This window comes from Apus apus, chromosome 12 (genome assembly GCF_020740795.1).
Source record: "Apus apus isolate bApuApu2 chromosome 12, bApuApu2.pri.cur, whole genome shotgun sequence".
NCBI lineage: Eukaryota > Metazoa > Chordata > Aves > Apodiformes > Apodidae > Apus > Apus apus.
In genome coordinates this window covers 2,747,860-2,763,803 of record NC_067293.1, presented here as the reverse complement: position 1 = coordinate 2,763,803, position 15,944 = coordinate 2,747,860, and the positions used below count along the sequence as shown (strand labels likewise).

Sequence of the window (15,944 nt, the reverse complement as noted above, 5' to 3'; positions counted from 1 at the left end):
CACCTGCCAACTGCAGTCTGCCTAACACAAAGAAGTCCGAAAACAGGCTGCAGCAGATGTCTGCCTCACCATGCAGGAAGCTTCTCCAGTATCCATGGGACACAAGCAATTCCAAAATAGCTTTGATTCCAACAATTTTACAGAGACTCAAGATACTGAATTAAAACAGGAAGGGGGGGTGGAAAGGAAGAAGGAGGATGTGTATCACGTTGCAGTTGTAATTTACATTTTAGAAATCCTGCCGGGATTCCTGCGCTGGACTGAGATGGTGATGGATGCCTTGGAAGTCTGTCCAGCTGCTAAACCCAACACAGTCCACAGCAAGCAGGACCACAGCAGCTGGCACAGGAGCCAGCAGTACCTGCCACCCTTGTACACACGTCCCTGCACGTCATGGCATGTAACCATGCAAGGGAGCAGCCGGGCAAGGGATGCAGCTGCACCCTGGGCAGGCAGCAGTGCATGGGGTCCTTCAGCATCCAGCAACTGGTCAGCCCCAAGGCAGCACTTTGGGTGCTGGTTTCCAGCTGCTCAGAGATGGGATCTGCAGAAAGTGCCCTCAGAGGAAGGATGGTGTGGGAAAGGAAGGGCACTGCTGGGTTTGCATTCAAGATGTGCTCTGGGCGCAGACCCAGCCTCCCATGGGAGGAAAGGGTACAGCACCATCCCAGGTCCCATGGGAAGCAAAGAGCAAAAGAAAAGCAGGAACAGACAGGAAGATGCTGTTGAGAGCCCCAAATACCATCGAAGACGTTTTCTGAAACAACAGAAGCTGGTCAAAAAGCCAGATTTCCATTCCCACAGAAAATGGGGAATGCGCTACCGCTCCAAAGCAGAACAAAGGCAAAACACGTCCAAGTTTTCTATGTTTAAAAAAAAAAAAGGGACAAGTTGACTTGGGGAGGCCAAAACATACCACTCCAACAAAGTCCAATCACTGCATTTGGATTTCATTTTTTCCTGTGGTATAATTAAAAATGTAATCTTGAGCAGACTTTTAGACAAGAAGCTGCTCTGGAGTGAAAGCTGACAGCACTGCCTGGCAGCACGGGCAAGCAGGCTGCTGCTGCTGCTGCATTTCCCTGCTGCAGGAGCAGAGAAAGATGATTCAATTTATTCCCCAAACAAAAAAAAACAAACCCAAACTTATCCAAAACCCCAGCATGCTTCATCACATCCCAGCTCCACCAGAGAGGCATTTTCCAACACCACATCTGAAAGCTTCCGGCCTGCCCTAAAAGCGACATGAGGGGAAGTTAAATTTTAGGGGTTGAGATGCTTTTGCCCCAAGTGAGATGCACCACAGACCCAGAAAAGCTGTCCAGGGCAGCAAACTCTAGAAGCACTCGGCTGCTGGAAATGTGTTGATGTGGAAGAAAATCATCTGGGCTCCCCTTAGGGCCAGGGATGGGTGGTGGGGGCAGAGCACAGCCCGCCCGGCAGCGGCCGCGTGGGAGGGAGGACACCTCCCGTGCACAGCTCATCCCTTCCCACCACGCGAGGGGCCAGGGATCTGCTGGAGCTCCACCTGGGAATTGGGGGAGCCAGTGCTTGGCTGGACACACCTGGTTCAGTTCATGTTACTCCTGGTGTCAGCCCTGGCAGATGTGCACGCACAGGTCAGGGCTAATGCACACCAGTCCGAGAGAGCTCCTGCCTGATGGATGAGGAACCCCCCGTTCCTGGAGCATTTCAACCAGCAGGGTTGACTCACTAACCACTCGTGTCTTGGTAATACACCAACTGATGAGTGATTTGCAGCCCAGACTGAAGCACAGACTATTTTCACTTGCAAAGCAAGGGGTGGGAGAAGAGGGAAAGCAAGGAGGATTAAAAGCAATGAGTCCAGAGAGATTTCTCTGGAGAAGCATCCCTTACCTTGCTTCCAGTATGTTTCTGGCAAGGACTAAAAAGACAGGCTGCTTTCTGGGCAGGTTTTCCTTCTGCTGGAGACCATCAGCCACCAGCACAAGGCTCATGCAGGAGGCCAGCACAGTCTCTCCATTGATTTAATTTTGAGACCCTCATCTCAGACAATGCCTTTTGTTCTACCCAGGCTACACCCCATGACTTTCCAAGGAGCATCACTGTTTGGAAAGATTCAGACATCTTCCAGATGCTTAAGTCACAGCTTCATTTAATCAGGGGGCATTGGTTCATAAATACACATGCTCTTATTTATGGGAAGATGTAAAAAAATAATTTTTAAGACTGCAATGCTCCCATCTGCAGCAAGTAGGAACCTGTTGGGTCCCAAGTAAGGAGATCACTGCCACGTAGGCTCTCACTCAACCACATCTAAGTAAACACCAGCTCCTCAGAGCCAGCAGCTGCTGCCACAATGCAATGCTGCAACTTGCACTGCTAGGTCATTACTACAATATCCTTTATCAAAACAAACACATTTGTTCAGATTTGAGGAGGGGAACTGAGAGGTCAGGATTTTTAAGGCAGTCTGGAGAATTTTGGCATTTCCCATCGTCTTCCCTTTAGGGCTCAAAAGTGCTCTGAAAGTTGCACCCAAAAGTTTTCCAGTAAGTGGTGGCTTCCATGGCCCACCTGAAACATCATCTGCCTTCCTGGACATTTCTCAGGGCAAAAGGATTGACACCAATGCAGCAGCCACAGCTGAGAGCCCAGGACCCTCTCCTAGACCCTTTCAATGAGACAGGACCACCTGGCCCAACGTTAATTGTGTTGCAGGTTTTCACACCGTTGTATTTCCCCGAGGTGCCTTCTGGGCAGACAAATGTCAAGCTCACGTCGAGCCAAGTGTGCTTCATAGTCCCTGATGGACCTCAGTCCCATGAACCTTCCTCCTGTTCAGTCCTTGCCACTGCCCATGGCCAAATCCCCAGCATCACAGCAGCCTGTGCTGAAGGATCCCAGGCTGGCTGAGCCCAGCCCTGTGTTGGCTGGTGGCTCTGGTTTCTGAGTGCCACCATGCTGAAGGACTGTAGCACTAGCTCAGCTATCGGGCTGCTCCCCTTTGGTGGTGCCCAGGTGGTTAGAGATGTCTGAAGAATAAGCAGATATGACAAATTGCAGCGCAATCCCAAGGACTGAGAGCTAGTAACAGGCATTCAGCCCCCACCTGTCTTCACTCTGCATCAGGGCTAAAGACAAGGCAGTGAGGTACACTGACCCAGCAGATCACAAGGAAGGGACGGCTGGGCCAGCCTGTCCTAGATGGCAGAGGAGACAAGGCAGCCCTTCTCTGTGTGGGACACATCCCCATTTCTGAGACCAGGAGCCACAGCAGCCACGGGGCAAGAGAGGAATGGCCCAGCCCTGGGGCCACAGAACATCCCCAGGATATTTGACAGCCAAGTGCCAGCACACCAGCCAGGACACACACATGGGCCAGCAGGGCTGGGACACCCTCCGGGGCTGCAGCCCTCTCCCCAGCACAGGGCTGTGTCCTACAGCCTCATTGATTACATCCCCGTAATCACTCTTATCAGCTTACCTGTAATAAGGCATCAGCAAAAGCCAAGCCACTCATGAAAGGGGCACCCTCTCCCATGTGAAAAATCAATCAACACCTTATATTGTTATCAGGCTCACAGACAAACCTCTCTTTGTACAACAAACTGCCCAGATATGATGCCCTGACTATCAGATTAAGGTTATCTTGTAGGTCCATTAGCAAGTGGCACCTGGTCTGCTTCTGTCTGAAATACTCCTTGATTGTCATCCCTTAAAAGGAAATCCAGTTAAACTATTTTGTCTCTCCACCACAACAAAAACAAACAAACAAAAAAAAGGGGGGCACAAAAAGAAAAGCAACTTTGTATCTGAGTCAGGAATTGTTTTTCCCAGCTTTGGAAGAATTCACACGCTTTTAGCTACAGAAAAACAGATTAATCATCCTTTAAAGATAAATATGACTATCACTATTGCAACTGGGCAGATTTTTGCATACTTGAAATTGTTTTGATCCGTTCAGTCATGTAAAATGCTGCACTTGGTAACAATTTAAAGATACATTAGCTCCCAAATTACACTGTTGAAAAGTATCTCCTTAGATATTCTGTCATAATACAAACTGTTTTTCAGACGTGCAACCCAAACAGAGGGTAAGGCTTTTGCCAGCAGACTGGCATGGAAAACAGCTGGGATTGATGGATATGCAGTCAGGGATCCACAAAGACTTCTGGGCATTTGTACAGTGTAGGAGTCGAAGCATCATCTCATCTGACCTTCACTGTGTCTCCAGCCCTTGAACATCATCCAGCCACCAAACACTGAGCCCAAGAACCAGCCTCATCTGCTCTAACCTGGGCTTCCCAAAGAAGGATTTAGGCCAATGTCTGCTCACATGAAGAATGTGATGCATGTGATTTATGGATATGAGGATGCCAGGGACTGACATGCCCTTCACTGGTTCTGCTTAAAAAAACCCTGGTACATCACTCTTTGCTTTGGGTCGGAATGGACCAAGGCAGTGAAAGTCAGCTCCTAAAAATACCAGATACAAATTGCTCAGGCAGACTTAGATCTGCAGCCTGTGAGCACAACACTAAAAAAGTAAAAAAAAAAAAAAAAAAGAAGAAAAATTGAAACCAGAGAACAGAAGCAAGGGATTAATCTATCCAGTAGATTTACTTGCTGATTTTGTAAATGCTTTTGCATACATGTAGCTTTTCTCAAAGTGCAAACTTAGCCTGATGGATGAATTTCTAGTTCTTCAGTTGTGGAATTACTGTTTCTTTGGAGGAACTCTCAGCACAAAAGTTACAAGAACCCTTCCAAATGTATACATGGTGTACAACGTGAGGGCTGGAAGAGTCACAGCAGCACAGCCAGACCAAGGCTATAAACAAACCCAGCTCTGAAAGTCACCAATCATTTTCCCAGACTGTCAATTAACAAAATCATTTTTGCTGACGTCAAAAGTGAATTAATGAACTTGCCACTCAATTAGAGTCTCAGCCAACTACTACATGTGACTCCCTTTCCATCTTCTAGCTTGTATTTGAACACTGACATAGAATTCTTGACTTGCAACCAAATCTTTAAAAGGAGAAATTTCAACAAACACAAACACTTGAACAGAAAAGCAATAATCAAGCCATAGAGCTGCTTTAGTTGGTATGATTCCAGCTCTTCCATCCGGATAATCTAGCTGACATTTGGCTTCGTCATTTCTTTTTGCCCTGGGACAGGATGAATGTCTTGTAAAGCAGTATGCTTCTGCTGCCCGTGCTGCAGTCAAGCATCCAAGAGCACCCTCTTTGGGAAGGAAGGAAGGAAGGAAGGAAGGAAGGAAGGAAGGAAGGAAGGAAGGAAGGAAGGAAGGAAGGAAGGAAGGAAGGAAGGAAGGAAGGAAGGAAGGAAGGAAGGAAGGAAGGAAGGAAGGAAGGAAGGAAGGAAGGAAGGAAGGAAGGAAGGAAGGAAGGAAGGAAGGAAGGAAGGAAGGAAGGAAGGAAGGAAGGAAGGAAGGAAGGAAGGAAGGAAGGAAGGAAGGAAGGAAGGAAGGAAGGAAGGAAGGAAGGAAGGAAGGAAGGAAGGAAGGAAGGAAGGAAGGAAGGAAGGAAGGAAGGAAGGAAGGAAGGAAGGAAGGAAGGAAGGAAGGAAGGAAGGAAGGAAGGAAGGAAGGAAGGAAGGAAGGAAGGAAGGAAGGAAGGAAGGAAGGAAGGAAGGAAGGAAGGAAGGAAGGAAGGAAGGAAGGAAGGAAGGAAGGAAGGAAGGAAGGAAGGAAGTTGCCGCTGCAAAAATGACAATTAAAAGTCTTAAAGCTTTTAGCAGAACAGAAAACAGGGTCAGGATTCTGTGTCCAACTGCCACGGCTCAGCCTGCTGTGTGAGCCAAGGACAGGGCACCTCTGCTGAGGGCTGGGCTGAGCCAGGCACAACAAATATTGATATGGCACACATGGTCTTTTCAGCAGGGCCATCCAAGCCCGCAGGCTGGGGAGCAGGAGGGGACAGCAGCCAGGTGGCCCTGCGCTGCCAGCAGCACCCAGGCCGATGGGGACAGTGACACCTGCAGTAACTCAACCAGGTGTTTGAAAGCGTCTCTCTCAGCAGACAGATGAGCATCCCAAGACCCAGCACTACCTGGAGCAGAGCCTACCAGCAGATGCTACCTCAGGTATGGGCTCCCTGAAGGCATTTTCAGAGATGCAACCACTGTGATAAAGGATGAGACATGATCTTGTAAATGTTTTGACCATTGCTGCTCTGCCTCCCAGCACAAGCACAGAGTGAGCCCCAGCGTGAGCCCTGGCAGATGTCACACTCCCAGGTTGGGAACATCCCCTTTTCCAACAAGAATATCCACTTCTGAGGAAACTTTCCCACAGGAATAGGCTGCAGGAGCCAGGAGGGGTGCACCCAAAGCGACCCTGCCTGGCTTCCAGCACTGCCACCCTCGGCCCAGCCGGAGCAGCAGAGGGGCAGGGTGCAGGGAAGCTCAGGGCTTCCCTGGGGGCTGGAACTACTAACTCTCTCTCCCTTAGAAACGTCCAAGGGAGAGCAAAAAGGCAGAACTGCAGGCAATGCAGCAGGAGCCACCAGGCAAGGGAGCTGTTTTACCCATGCAAACTTGCAGAGCCATCTTTATATATCTTTATTGCACACATCTATTCTTACATATCTCATGGGATGAGGCCAACTTCCCTTCCCAGAACAAACTATTTCTACTTAATTCTGCCAAATCCATCTGTTCCCAAGACAACTTTTGTTACTGCCTAACACAGATATTTTGGAAGGGTAAATCTTCCCCTTGTCCTCTTACCTCCCCCCCCTCCGGTTCCTGGATCACTGAGAACATCCCCTGGGTGGTGCTCCAGTCACTAAAAGGGATTTTTTTCCTCCCAGCAAAGCCTGTGAGTTGCCCGCATCATCCCTGCATAGCTGAGCTGGACCACAACACCTTTGCAAAGCCCCACAACAGCTTGCCCCTCTCCCAGCACCTACTAAAGCCATCCCCCTAGCACAGGAGCCTCTCCAGCACCCATATTTTATTTTCAGGCTTCCTGGCAACAAGCTCCTTGGTGGTTATAAGAGGCATCTCCAGTGAGAAGGCTGGAGGTGAGCTAATTAGTGGGTGACTGGAAGGACAGCAAAGCACCAGCCACTCTGGGCTCTGTTTGCTTTGGGTGTCTGATGCAGGACGACAGATCCCAGCAGGGTGTGAGCACACATTTGCTTTGTAGAGCCTGGAAAACATTTGTCCTGACTCGTCATTTGGGGGGAAAAAAAAAAGACTATAATTTATTCAGAAGCCTGATTTGCCATTGGTGTGGCATAAATGTGTGTGTGTGTGTGTGTGTGTACACAGCTCTATTTTTAGAGCAGCACGGCCAGGGTGCTGGCTCCACAGTTACTCCATTGACAAACAGGATGAGCTCTTCTCTGAGCTGGGAGGTTTTCAGTCCTCCCCCTTATTGTAAACATTATCTGCCTTCAAACTCCTTAATGTGTTGCAGATGTGACAAACAATAAAAGACCTATCATTAAAAAAAGCCTGCCATCTCAGTGTTTCCCACTGGGGCAACATAATAATGAATTTATTAGCATATAGTGCTCACCAGCATATGTTTATAGTCACTCACAAACTTTTGACTTGACAGTTTACAAGTATGTTTAAATCATTAAAGTTTAAGTTGACTGTCCAGTTATTACAGGCTCATTATAAATAGGAAACAAAGGTTACATTTTATACAACAGGCAATAAATCAAAACTACTCTGTATTTGAGACTGGCTTTTTTTTTTTTTTTCTTCCCCTTTTTAGTCCTTTGGTTTTGTCTCTATGTTTTCAAGACCTTCTGAGGGGACATGTCAGTGAGGCCAGCACTGAGCAGCTGCTTGCAGTTAGCCAGCAGGACCAGCAGCACCCACAACAGCAAGCAGGAGAAACTCCAACCTCATCCAAGAGATGCAAAGACCTTGGAGCTGGCAAACTCTGCCAACTTTTTCACTCAAGCAACAGCCAAACCCAGCACCAGGTCCAGGCACTCAGCTCTCCTCCTCCTCAAGTCCTTCTGCAGGGCTTGGGAAACCCTCCTGTAGGGTTGGAGTTCTGCCACCTCAGGGCAAAAGAAATTTGCTCCTGAGCTGAACAAAGGCTCTAAGAAAAGGAAAGTAAAGCACCCAAGCTTTGTGTTCCCTGACTGCCAACCTCTGAGGATTGACAGAGACACTTAGACACCCCGAGAAGGGGTTTTGGGTTTGAACCCACTGCCATGACACTTCCCCCCAGCCATCCAGCTGCGTTCCTGCCTTAACACTGCAGAGCACCCAGCACGGGATAAAACCAGAGTCAGCAACTCAACCCCAGTCCTTTCTGCCCCTATTACAGGGCAACCACCTTGGGAAGGAGAGAGATAAAGCCATGCTAAACGTAAAAGTTCATTTTGCAAAGTATTTCCAGATTTCAAAGCCTGGCTTCTTTTCAAATCGGCACGCTAACCTAACATTTAGGATTGGTGGGGAGGGGGGGATGCGGAATGTGGAATGGTTTCTGGGCCCTTTTATTTCAGGCTATGTACATGTGATATGATGGGGGAAAAAATAATTGAAAAATACCCTTTCAAAGTAAAAAGAAATATCATTCTCAAAAATGTTGAAAGTGAGTATTTCCACACCATCAGCAACTTTTCCTGGGCTTGTTTCCAGCATAAGACTCGAACGCAGTCACAGTTTATATCCAATACCAACCAAATAGGATTCTCTCACTGTCAGATCAGCTTTGCCTTTCCATTCTAAAGCAGCACACACACACACACACACACACAGAGGAGGTGGGGGGAAAAAGAGCATTATGGCATGGGCAAGTGAGGAAGAACCAGAAACTTGGCCACCAAGAAAGCACAGCTGGTGTCCTCCAAGGTCAGGCCGTGCCCAAAAGCTGTGTTGGACAAACCTCACACACTCAGCAACCTGAAAGACTTAACATGCCAGGAACACCATGCCCCAAAGCCACTGCTGCTTGGAAGTTAATATTTACCCATGCTGTGGCAAAGGGAGCAGCCAACACCCTCCAGCAGAGCAGCACAGGGAGGACAATCCTCTTTCCTGCTCCGTGTTCACACACCGCAGTGACAAGAGAGGACTAAATTGCTAGACAGGCAGGTTGTTGGGGAGATCAATACAGTGATTAAACTAGCCTAGAGAGACAGAAAAAGGCAGTAAGGATTATATACCTGGCTTCAGAGATCCCTGATGATATTATAGGGAAGGCTATAAGAGGAAATTAGAAACACTTAAAAAAAAGCATGAGGGTGTGACACAAAGATCACAGAAAATGAAACACGTATCTCTGCTCAGGACCATGAGGATCACCTGTATTTCCTTAATGTACATTTTGATATTTAGTTCTTGGATGAAAGAAAGGACATTTTATCCCTCTCTGAATTCTCTATTTCTCTTTCAGACCTTAAGGGACTTTAAAAAGCCTTTAGCCAATATCTGAATATATGTATTTTATAAATTTTACATAATGTGTCAATAATCTTTGATATGAAACTGGTGTTTAATATTTCACTCTCACTTCATTAAGGATATTTTAATTATCCCAGACCAATGGAAGGGAATTTATAAACATCTGTGCTTTGTTTAAGGGCCCAAATTTGCCTCTTAAACTTCAAAGCTGTAAAGCTGATTTTATCCAGGTTCAGTTGTCTGGTCTCTCAAAGAGCAGCTCATAGCACTGGAACCAGCATTAATTGGGCCAAGGCTCCAGCCTGCAAACCCCTGCCCAGCTCCTCCACGGTGGACACCACCTTCAACAGCCTGGTCTCACTCATGCAGCAAAACAGATGATGCTGCTGAGCTTCACGGAGCCGGGAGTGGGAAGACCAGAGGGTCACAGGGGGAAGGCACACATTGATGGCATTTGCAGCTGCCCAAGTCACAACCAGTCCTTTGCTTTCCCCTTCTGATGGGTGACCAGGGACTAATACCAGAGCTTGGGAACACTAGGAGTGTCCCAGGGCTGTTTTCAAGGCAACCAAAGACATGACTTGTACCAGCAAGGAGTGCAGTTTTAGGCTCCTGAGTACCTACATCACTGCTGAAAAATGAGCCTACGTTATTTGTAAAAAACTACCATGGGTCTCTAAACCCTAGACCAGGAAGAACCAGTATTTGCTGCAGCCAAACCATCCTTACTGACTTTCTGATGTCCTCGAGAAAGCAGAAAAGCTCACCTCTTAGCGCGTGCGTGTGGGCAGTGGTGGGAAGGAGAGAAGAGAGGGATTCTGTGACCTACGGCAGGTTTGCAACCTGTCTCAAATCCCCTCCCACGAGTTGTCCTCCACACATCCCTGCAAAACTGACCTGGAAAAGCAGCAGCATTACTGCTCCAGCTGCTGCCCCTGCTGGCACCAAGGCCAGCTGGCACGGTGCTGAGCATCAGCAGCCTCTGAACACTGGTGGTGCCACCACCAAGACCTACGACCTCCACAGAGGGACAGTCACATCATCCTCATCACCTGCTAAGAAGCGCAGCTGGTTCCTCACGCGCAGCTCTCCATCCCCAGAGCCTCTGCCACAATCATCTTCATCGTCACAGTCTCCGCTCTCCTCCCCTTCCTCCGGGGTTTTGCCTGGAGCTTTTCGGTGGGGCAAAGCCATCCCTTTGAGCAGCTGAAAGACATGAGGTGCCACAGTCATTCAACAGCATCCCTCCACCCTCCCTACTCCATCCATGCTCACGGGGAGATCGGGTGGCAAGAGGGGGACAGGGCTCAGCGGAGCCAGGACAGCGGGACAAGACCCCATCGTGATCCTCGTGCCAAAGCATTGACAAGCTCAGTTCATTTGTGGGCAAAGCTGCACACAAAACCTCAATGGAAGAGACAAAGGGAGGTGGAAAAAACACATTGGTTAACTCTGCCCTCTGGGCATTGCATGAGCTGGGGCACATCTACAGAGATTCCAATGTCACCAAAGCTCTGGAGTCGGCTACAAAACATGTGTCCCAAGTTATGCCAGATGAGGCACAAACCAGCAGCAAGAGGAAACGTTGTTCAGGGTTTCTCACTGCTTCCAGGGACTACCTCCCACCTGAGAAGTAATAAAAAGGAAATGGCAGGTGCCTTGGGTGCCACCCCCCAGAAATAACTTCCAAATCTCACTCCTCACGCTTGGATTGCAGAGGGTGGTAGCTGATGCTTTGGGGACAGCCAAGAAACACAACAAAAGGATCTTTTAAAGGATGTTTCAAAGCTGAGTCTCACCTAATGGTGGCAGGTTGCACATCCCTGAGCCAGCACCTGGAATAACTCAGCTGAGCTCTCAGGACTGGTCTCCAGACACAGGTGGGAGCTCCCCACCCTGCCCCTTAGTAGCACACTGAGGGATTAAGCACATTTTCAGCTCTCAGCTTCCTCTTCCCACTGACTTCTCTGATTTTGCCCTTGCTGAAGGCAGCCAGCTCTTTCATCAGAAACCCAGATCCACTTGGAAAAAGCGTGAGTCAGCCGATTAATATATGCTGAAAATTTCTATCACAACCACTCTGCTGTTAAAAGCCTTCTTGAAATTAATCTCAGCACTAAAAAAAAACAAACACAACAAAACACATAAAGAATGAAAAGGATAAGTAATAGAGAAAATATTTCAAAATTGGAGCTTTCCACATACTTCAGGGGGTTAGTTAGTTCCATCTATTGCAGCAATGTGCGTGCCTTTCAAGGCATTTTTTAATATCTGGAATCTAGGTTATATTTTTAAACTATTAAGCTAGCCTTAGAAAACAGTTTCTAAAATATTTAAGCCACTGAAGTTTATACAGCCTTGGAGGAATGCTCTCAGCATCTGGCTGGCTCTGTCCACGGCAATGTCCACATACCTTAGTATTTATGTTAGAGGAGCAGAATGTAATGAAAAACAAATGGCTCAACATGAGACCCTTTCGGGTTCCCTGCCTGTGTCTGGTGGGGAGAAGCAAGGAGACAAACCTCTCCTTGGCACGTGCAAATCCTGCCCGGCCTGACAGCCCTGTCCCCACACCCAGGGAGGAAGCAAACCACAGCTCATCTCCCTGAAACTCCGGGGCTGCCTTTTCGTGGCCTTCAACAGGCTTTGGCTCAGACCAGTTATGTTCACTCTTCAGGAACACTGTTTGATTTAGACATTTACAGGCCTTCCCCAGAAGGCTGTGGAACCACAAGCCAACAACAAAAACAGTGACAAAAAAGGCAAATGCAGCACTGGGGGTAGCACGGGGAGGACCTTGCACAGGAACCAAACACTGACCACTCCAGTCTTTACACCAACACTTGTATTTCTCTCCTCCACACACAGCCCAGAGCTGACAGCTCAGCACACAGTGTCTCAGCTTGAGGCATATTTTTGGGATATTTTCAGATTTAACAAGTTCAAGGGGGGTGAGGGAGAAATCAGGATTTTCAAACTGTGTGCTTTCAAACTTTAAAATTACTGAGCATGTCTGGTATGACTAATTTTCCTTGGCATGCCACAAATGAGCAACTTAATTTCTCCACCTGTGTAGCCACAATAAAACAGGAACTTCCTGAGAAATATCACACGGATCCCAACTTTAGATGGAGCAAACGTGACATCCCTGAGCCTTGCTGCCCCTTCCTTTTCCAGGACAAAAGCTCTGTCCCTGGCCACTTGCTCCTCATGTGCTGAATACCACAAGGATGTTCTATGTGTCAAATTTTGCAGCTGGCTCTGGGAGAAATGAAGCTGGTGAAACAAAACCTACTGGCACCATTAGCAGGAGACCTGGCATGGGGTGGAAATCCCACCTCTCTATGTTGGTGCATCCAGACCTGGGAGTGCTGTGAGATGCCTCAGCTTTGGCTGGAGCAGTGGCCACAGTCCCACTTGCCAACCATCACACAACATCCACAATGGTCTGCACACTTTATGAAGCTGCATTTGGTGAACTGAACATAAATTCCCCATCCTTAAATAGCAAACAGAGCTGACTGTACCCTAACATTACAGTTTATTCATGTCCTATGGTTTGAAGCCCGTGGTAAGAGGCAGGAAAATACAGAGTCTAGCAATTGCTAAAGTGGTATGTAACAGTCAGACAGCTTTAACTTCATCACAATTCATCCAGCTCTAAGAGTTTACAGTCCTATCTACTCTTCTTTGCTAAACCATAATGGCAAAAATACACCCTAATGTACCCAACACAAACTAGAGCACTCATTGTGGGAGCCCGTGTGCACGCACAGACCTCCGAGGTGTCTCCAGGGCCTTCATCTCCCATCTGCACAACCACCAGAGGACCATCAAATTGTTTCAGCTGTAAAAGACCACCATGGCAGGAAACACGTGGGCCTTTGCTCCTGACTACAAGCTCCACTGGCTCAGATGTGCATCAGTTTTATTTCCAGTCTTATCCCTTCCAAAGCGTGCCCCTCCAGAGGGGCAGGGTGGGCGGCTGCTGGGTCATCGGCATGAGGGATGCTGGGCAGCCCAGCTGGGCTCCAGCCACCTGGTTGTTGTTTGCCTTGTCCCATGGCCCCCCTACAGCTTAAAAACCAAGCCAGGTGGGAATGGTGCACTGAGTCTTTCTGCAAGGAAAGCTCCCCAGGGCATCCCAGGATGATTTACACAATTATTCATAACCGTGCAGTGACCAGACAAAAACAGATGCAGCAACGTAGGGTAATGACTCAGCTGGATTTGGACAGGCCACTGTATGTTGAAATCTTTATAACTCCTCATTTTTACAACCACTTTACTCAGAGCTCACCGTCCCACCAGCCCACTGAGCCACCTGGTCTTGTTTTTCCAATTTGAACATAAACAGTGAGAGCTGCAACATACTTTTTATCATTAATCTCCTGTCTCTGCAAAGAAATCAGCATTGTTCCTTGGACTGTAGTTTAATAGCTGTTTTCTCCTTTTGGAAACTATGCCCACAATATTGCAAATATCTATTTGAGCAATATCCAAAAATTTGCCCACATTGAGGTAAAATATCACCATTGAGCTACAAGCACTGTGCTCCTTTAGGGCAGAAATCATCACTTTCAACATACTTCCAAAATATGTAAAGAGAACAGCCAGATTATTAAGGGGTAGAGAAGACTTGTAGAAAACCTTTTAATTCCTTCATGAGTTTAGGGGAGAATTCTGATTGATATTTGTGATCTTTTGGTGGACAGAGCTGTCATTTAATTTAGCTTGCATGACTGAAAGAATTTAATAAAAGTGTTCCACAGAGTTTTGCTGAAATTCTTTGCATGTTTTTAGTAAGCCTCTGGAATATGATCAAACCTAAAAAGCTGGAGAGGCTAGAGACTGAACTTGCAGCTAAAATAATATTCAGGATTGTAATACATGCTTAATAATCAAGTATTCACATCTAGCAAAACAATAAAATAAAACTGCCTTAGTGCAGAAACTCCTCTGGATCCCCAGCCATGCATCCAGGTACTTCTTGGCATCACAAAGGGAAACCTGAAAAAGTTGGACCCAGCAGCAAAAACCAGCCCCTGGCTCTGCTAGAAACCCTTCAAAACTCGGCCAAACCCACCAGTTCAGGACTGTCTACAAAAGTTAGGATGTCTTTCTTTGGTGAGAAAGAATTTTGATGGAGCCAAGGTGTTATTTCCCCTCATATCATGCAAGCCACCCACTTCCACCACACACTTTCGGGTACCCAACACAGATGCTGCTGCTGTATTTCCCACACAATTCCCAAGATTCCCAACAGGTCAGGTTTTTCTATTTTAAATTCCAGCCCACGGGAAACAGTTTTTTGAGGGGAGAAAAACTAGATCTTATGGCCAATTGTGACTTTGAAATCTGCAATGGTGCATAATTTATGAGTGGCTTTTAAATCCAGGCAGCATCATGGGAAACGTGCAGACTTTCACACGATCCTGTTGCCTGTTAACAGCTCATTACTATGTACAAAAGTATATTCCCATTATGAAATACAGCTGGGGTTGTTTTGCTTACAAAGGTCATTATCTGATCACAAGCAAAAATTGGGAAAAGGAACCCATTTTAAAAGGCTGAAGTTGTGGACTTCTTGAAAACTCATGTGTTTTGAATTTTGTGGCCTGATCATACACAAGCATGCAGCAGCAGAATCGATTCTCTCCACTTCCTCTGCTTATTAGCCCTGGAAATAGCATGGAAAAAATTCTCTTTTATTAGCAAATACTTTCTTTATTATTTAACCAACCCTTGTCATGGGATCCACGGGTGCCCTTCACTCCACTTTACTATTTCCCAGCTCCATTCTCTCTATCCTTTCTGTAGACAAGGGTGTTGGTGGGACAAGAGTGTGTGCAAGCAGAAACTCAAGATAACATCAACATCTTCACTTGCCTCTTTCCAAGCTCCAGAGAGCTTTCTCCCTCTTGGGTGGCAACAGAATGCAATGCAACTATAGAAGAACTCAGTGTTCCCTGGCACCAGGCACCTAAAGCCATTTAAAAACAAGGATATTTAAAACTTTAAAAATATCTCTCAATGCCAGGATTTGTACTTCTGTCTTGAGAGAGCCAGCACGTGTGTGCACAGGCAGGCATGGCTGCCCTTCTGACCACAACATTAGCCCATGGACAGAAGAGCCCACTTTGGCAGGAGGACACTCAAATTGTGGTTTCCTTACGGCCCTTCCAGTCCATGCACTTTGGCAGCACAGACATGGCAGAGGAGAAGCCTGTTCCCAGTTGTGCTCCTGTTTCAAGCTCAGCACAGCAAGATGCTAATCAAATAGTAATAAAGTGGACACAGGCTTTAGAGCTGGAAAAGTGACTTTTCAATGCTTGGAAAAACAAGTCTGCCATGTCAGCTCTTTTATCAGCTGCCCTAAAAGCAAATTCTGCACATCCTTGTGCTACCTGCTTGGAGTTGTCTCAGGTTTTGTACTGCTGAAGCTGTACTTGGCAGACCAAGCTCCAGGCAGCACCTCCTGCCTGGTCTGGGCAAGGTGGGCAAAGGATGCCTCTGGGATGGCCTCTCCATGCACCCCTCTTGGGGTCACTCCT

The 15,944-nt window shown here is 47.3% G+C and overlaps 1 protein-coding gene across 1 annotated transcript in view; it reads right to left on the bottom strand.

Moving 5' to 3' along the window:
- GPC3 (glypican 3) overlaps positions 1 to 15,944 on the bottom strand; it is a 141,268-nt gene that overhangs the window by 16,370 nt on the left and 108,954 nt on the right. Inside the window, exon 7 of the mRNA XM_051630195.1 lies at positions 10,443 to 10,596. Coding sequence (XP_051486155.1) covers positions 10,443 to 10,596 — 154 coding nt within the window. The remainder of the gene's footprint in view (positions 1 to 10,442; positions 10,597 to 15,944) is intronic.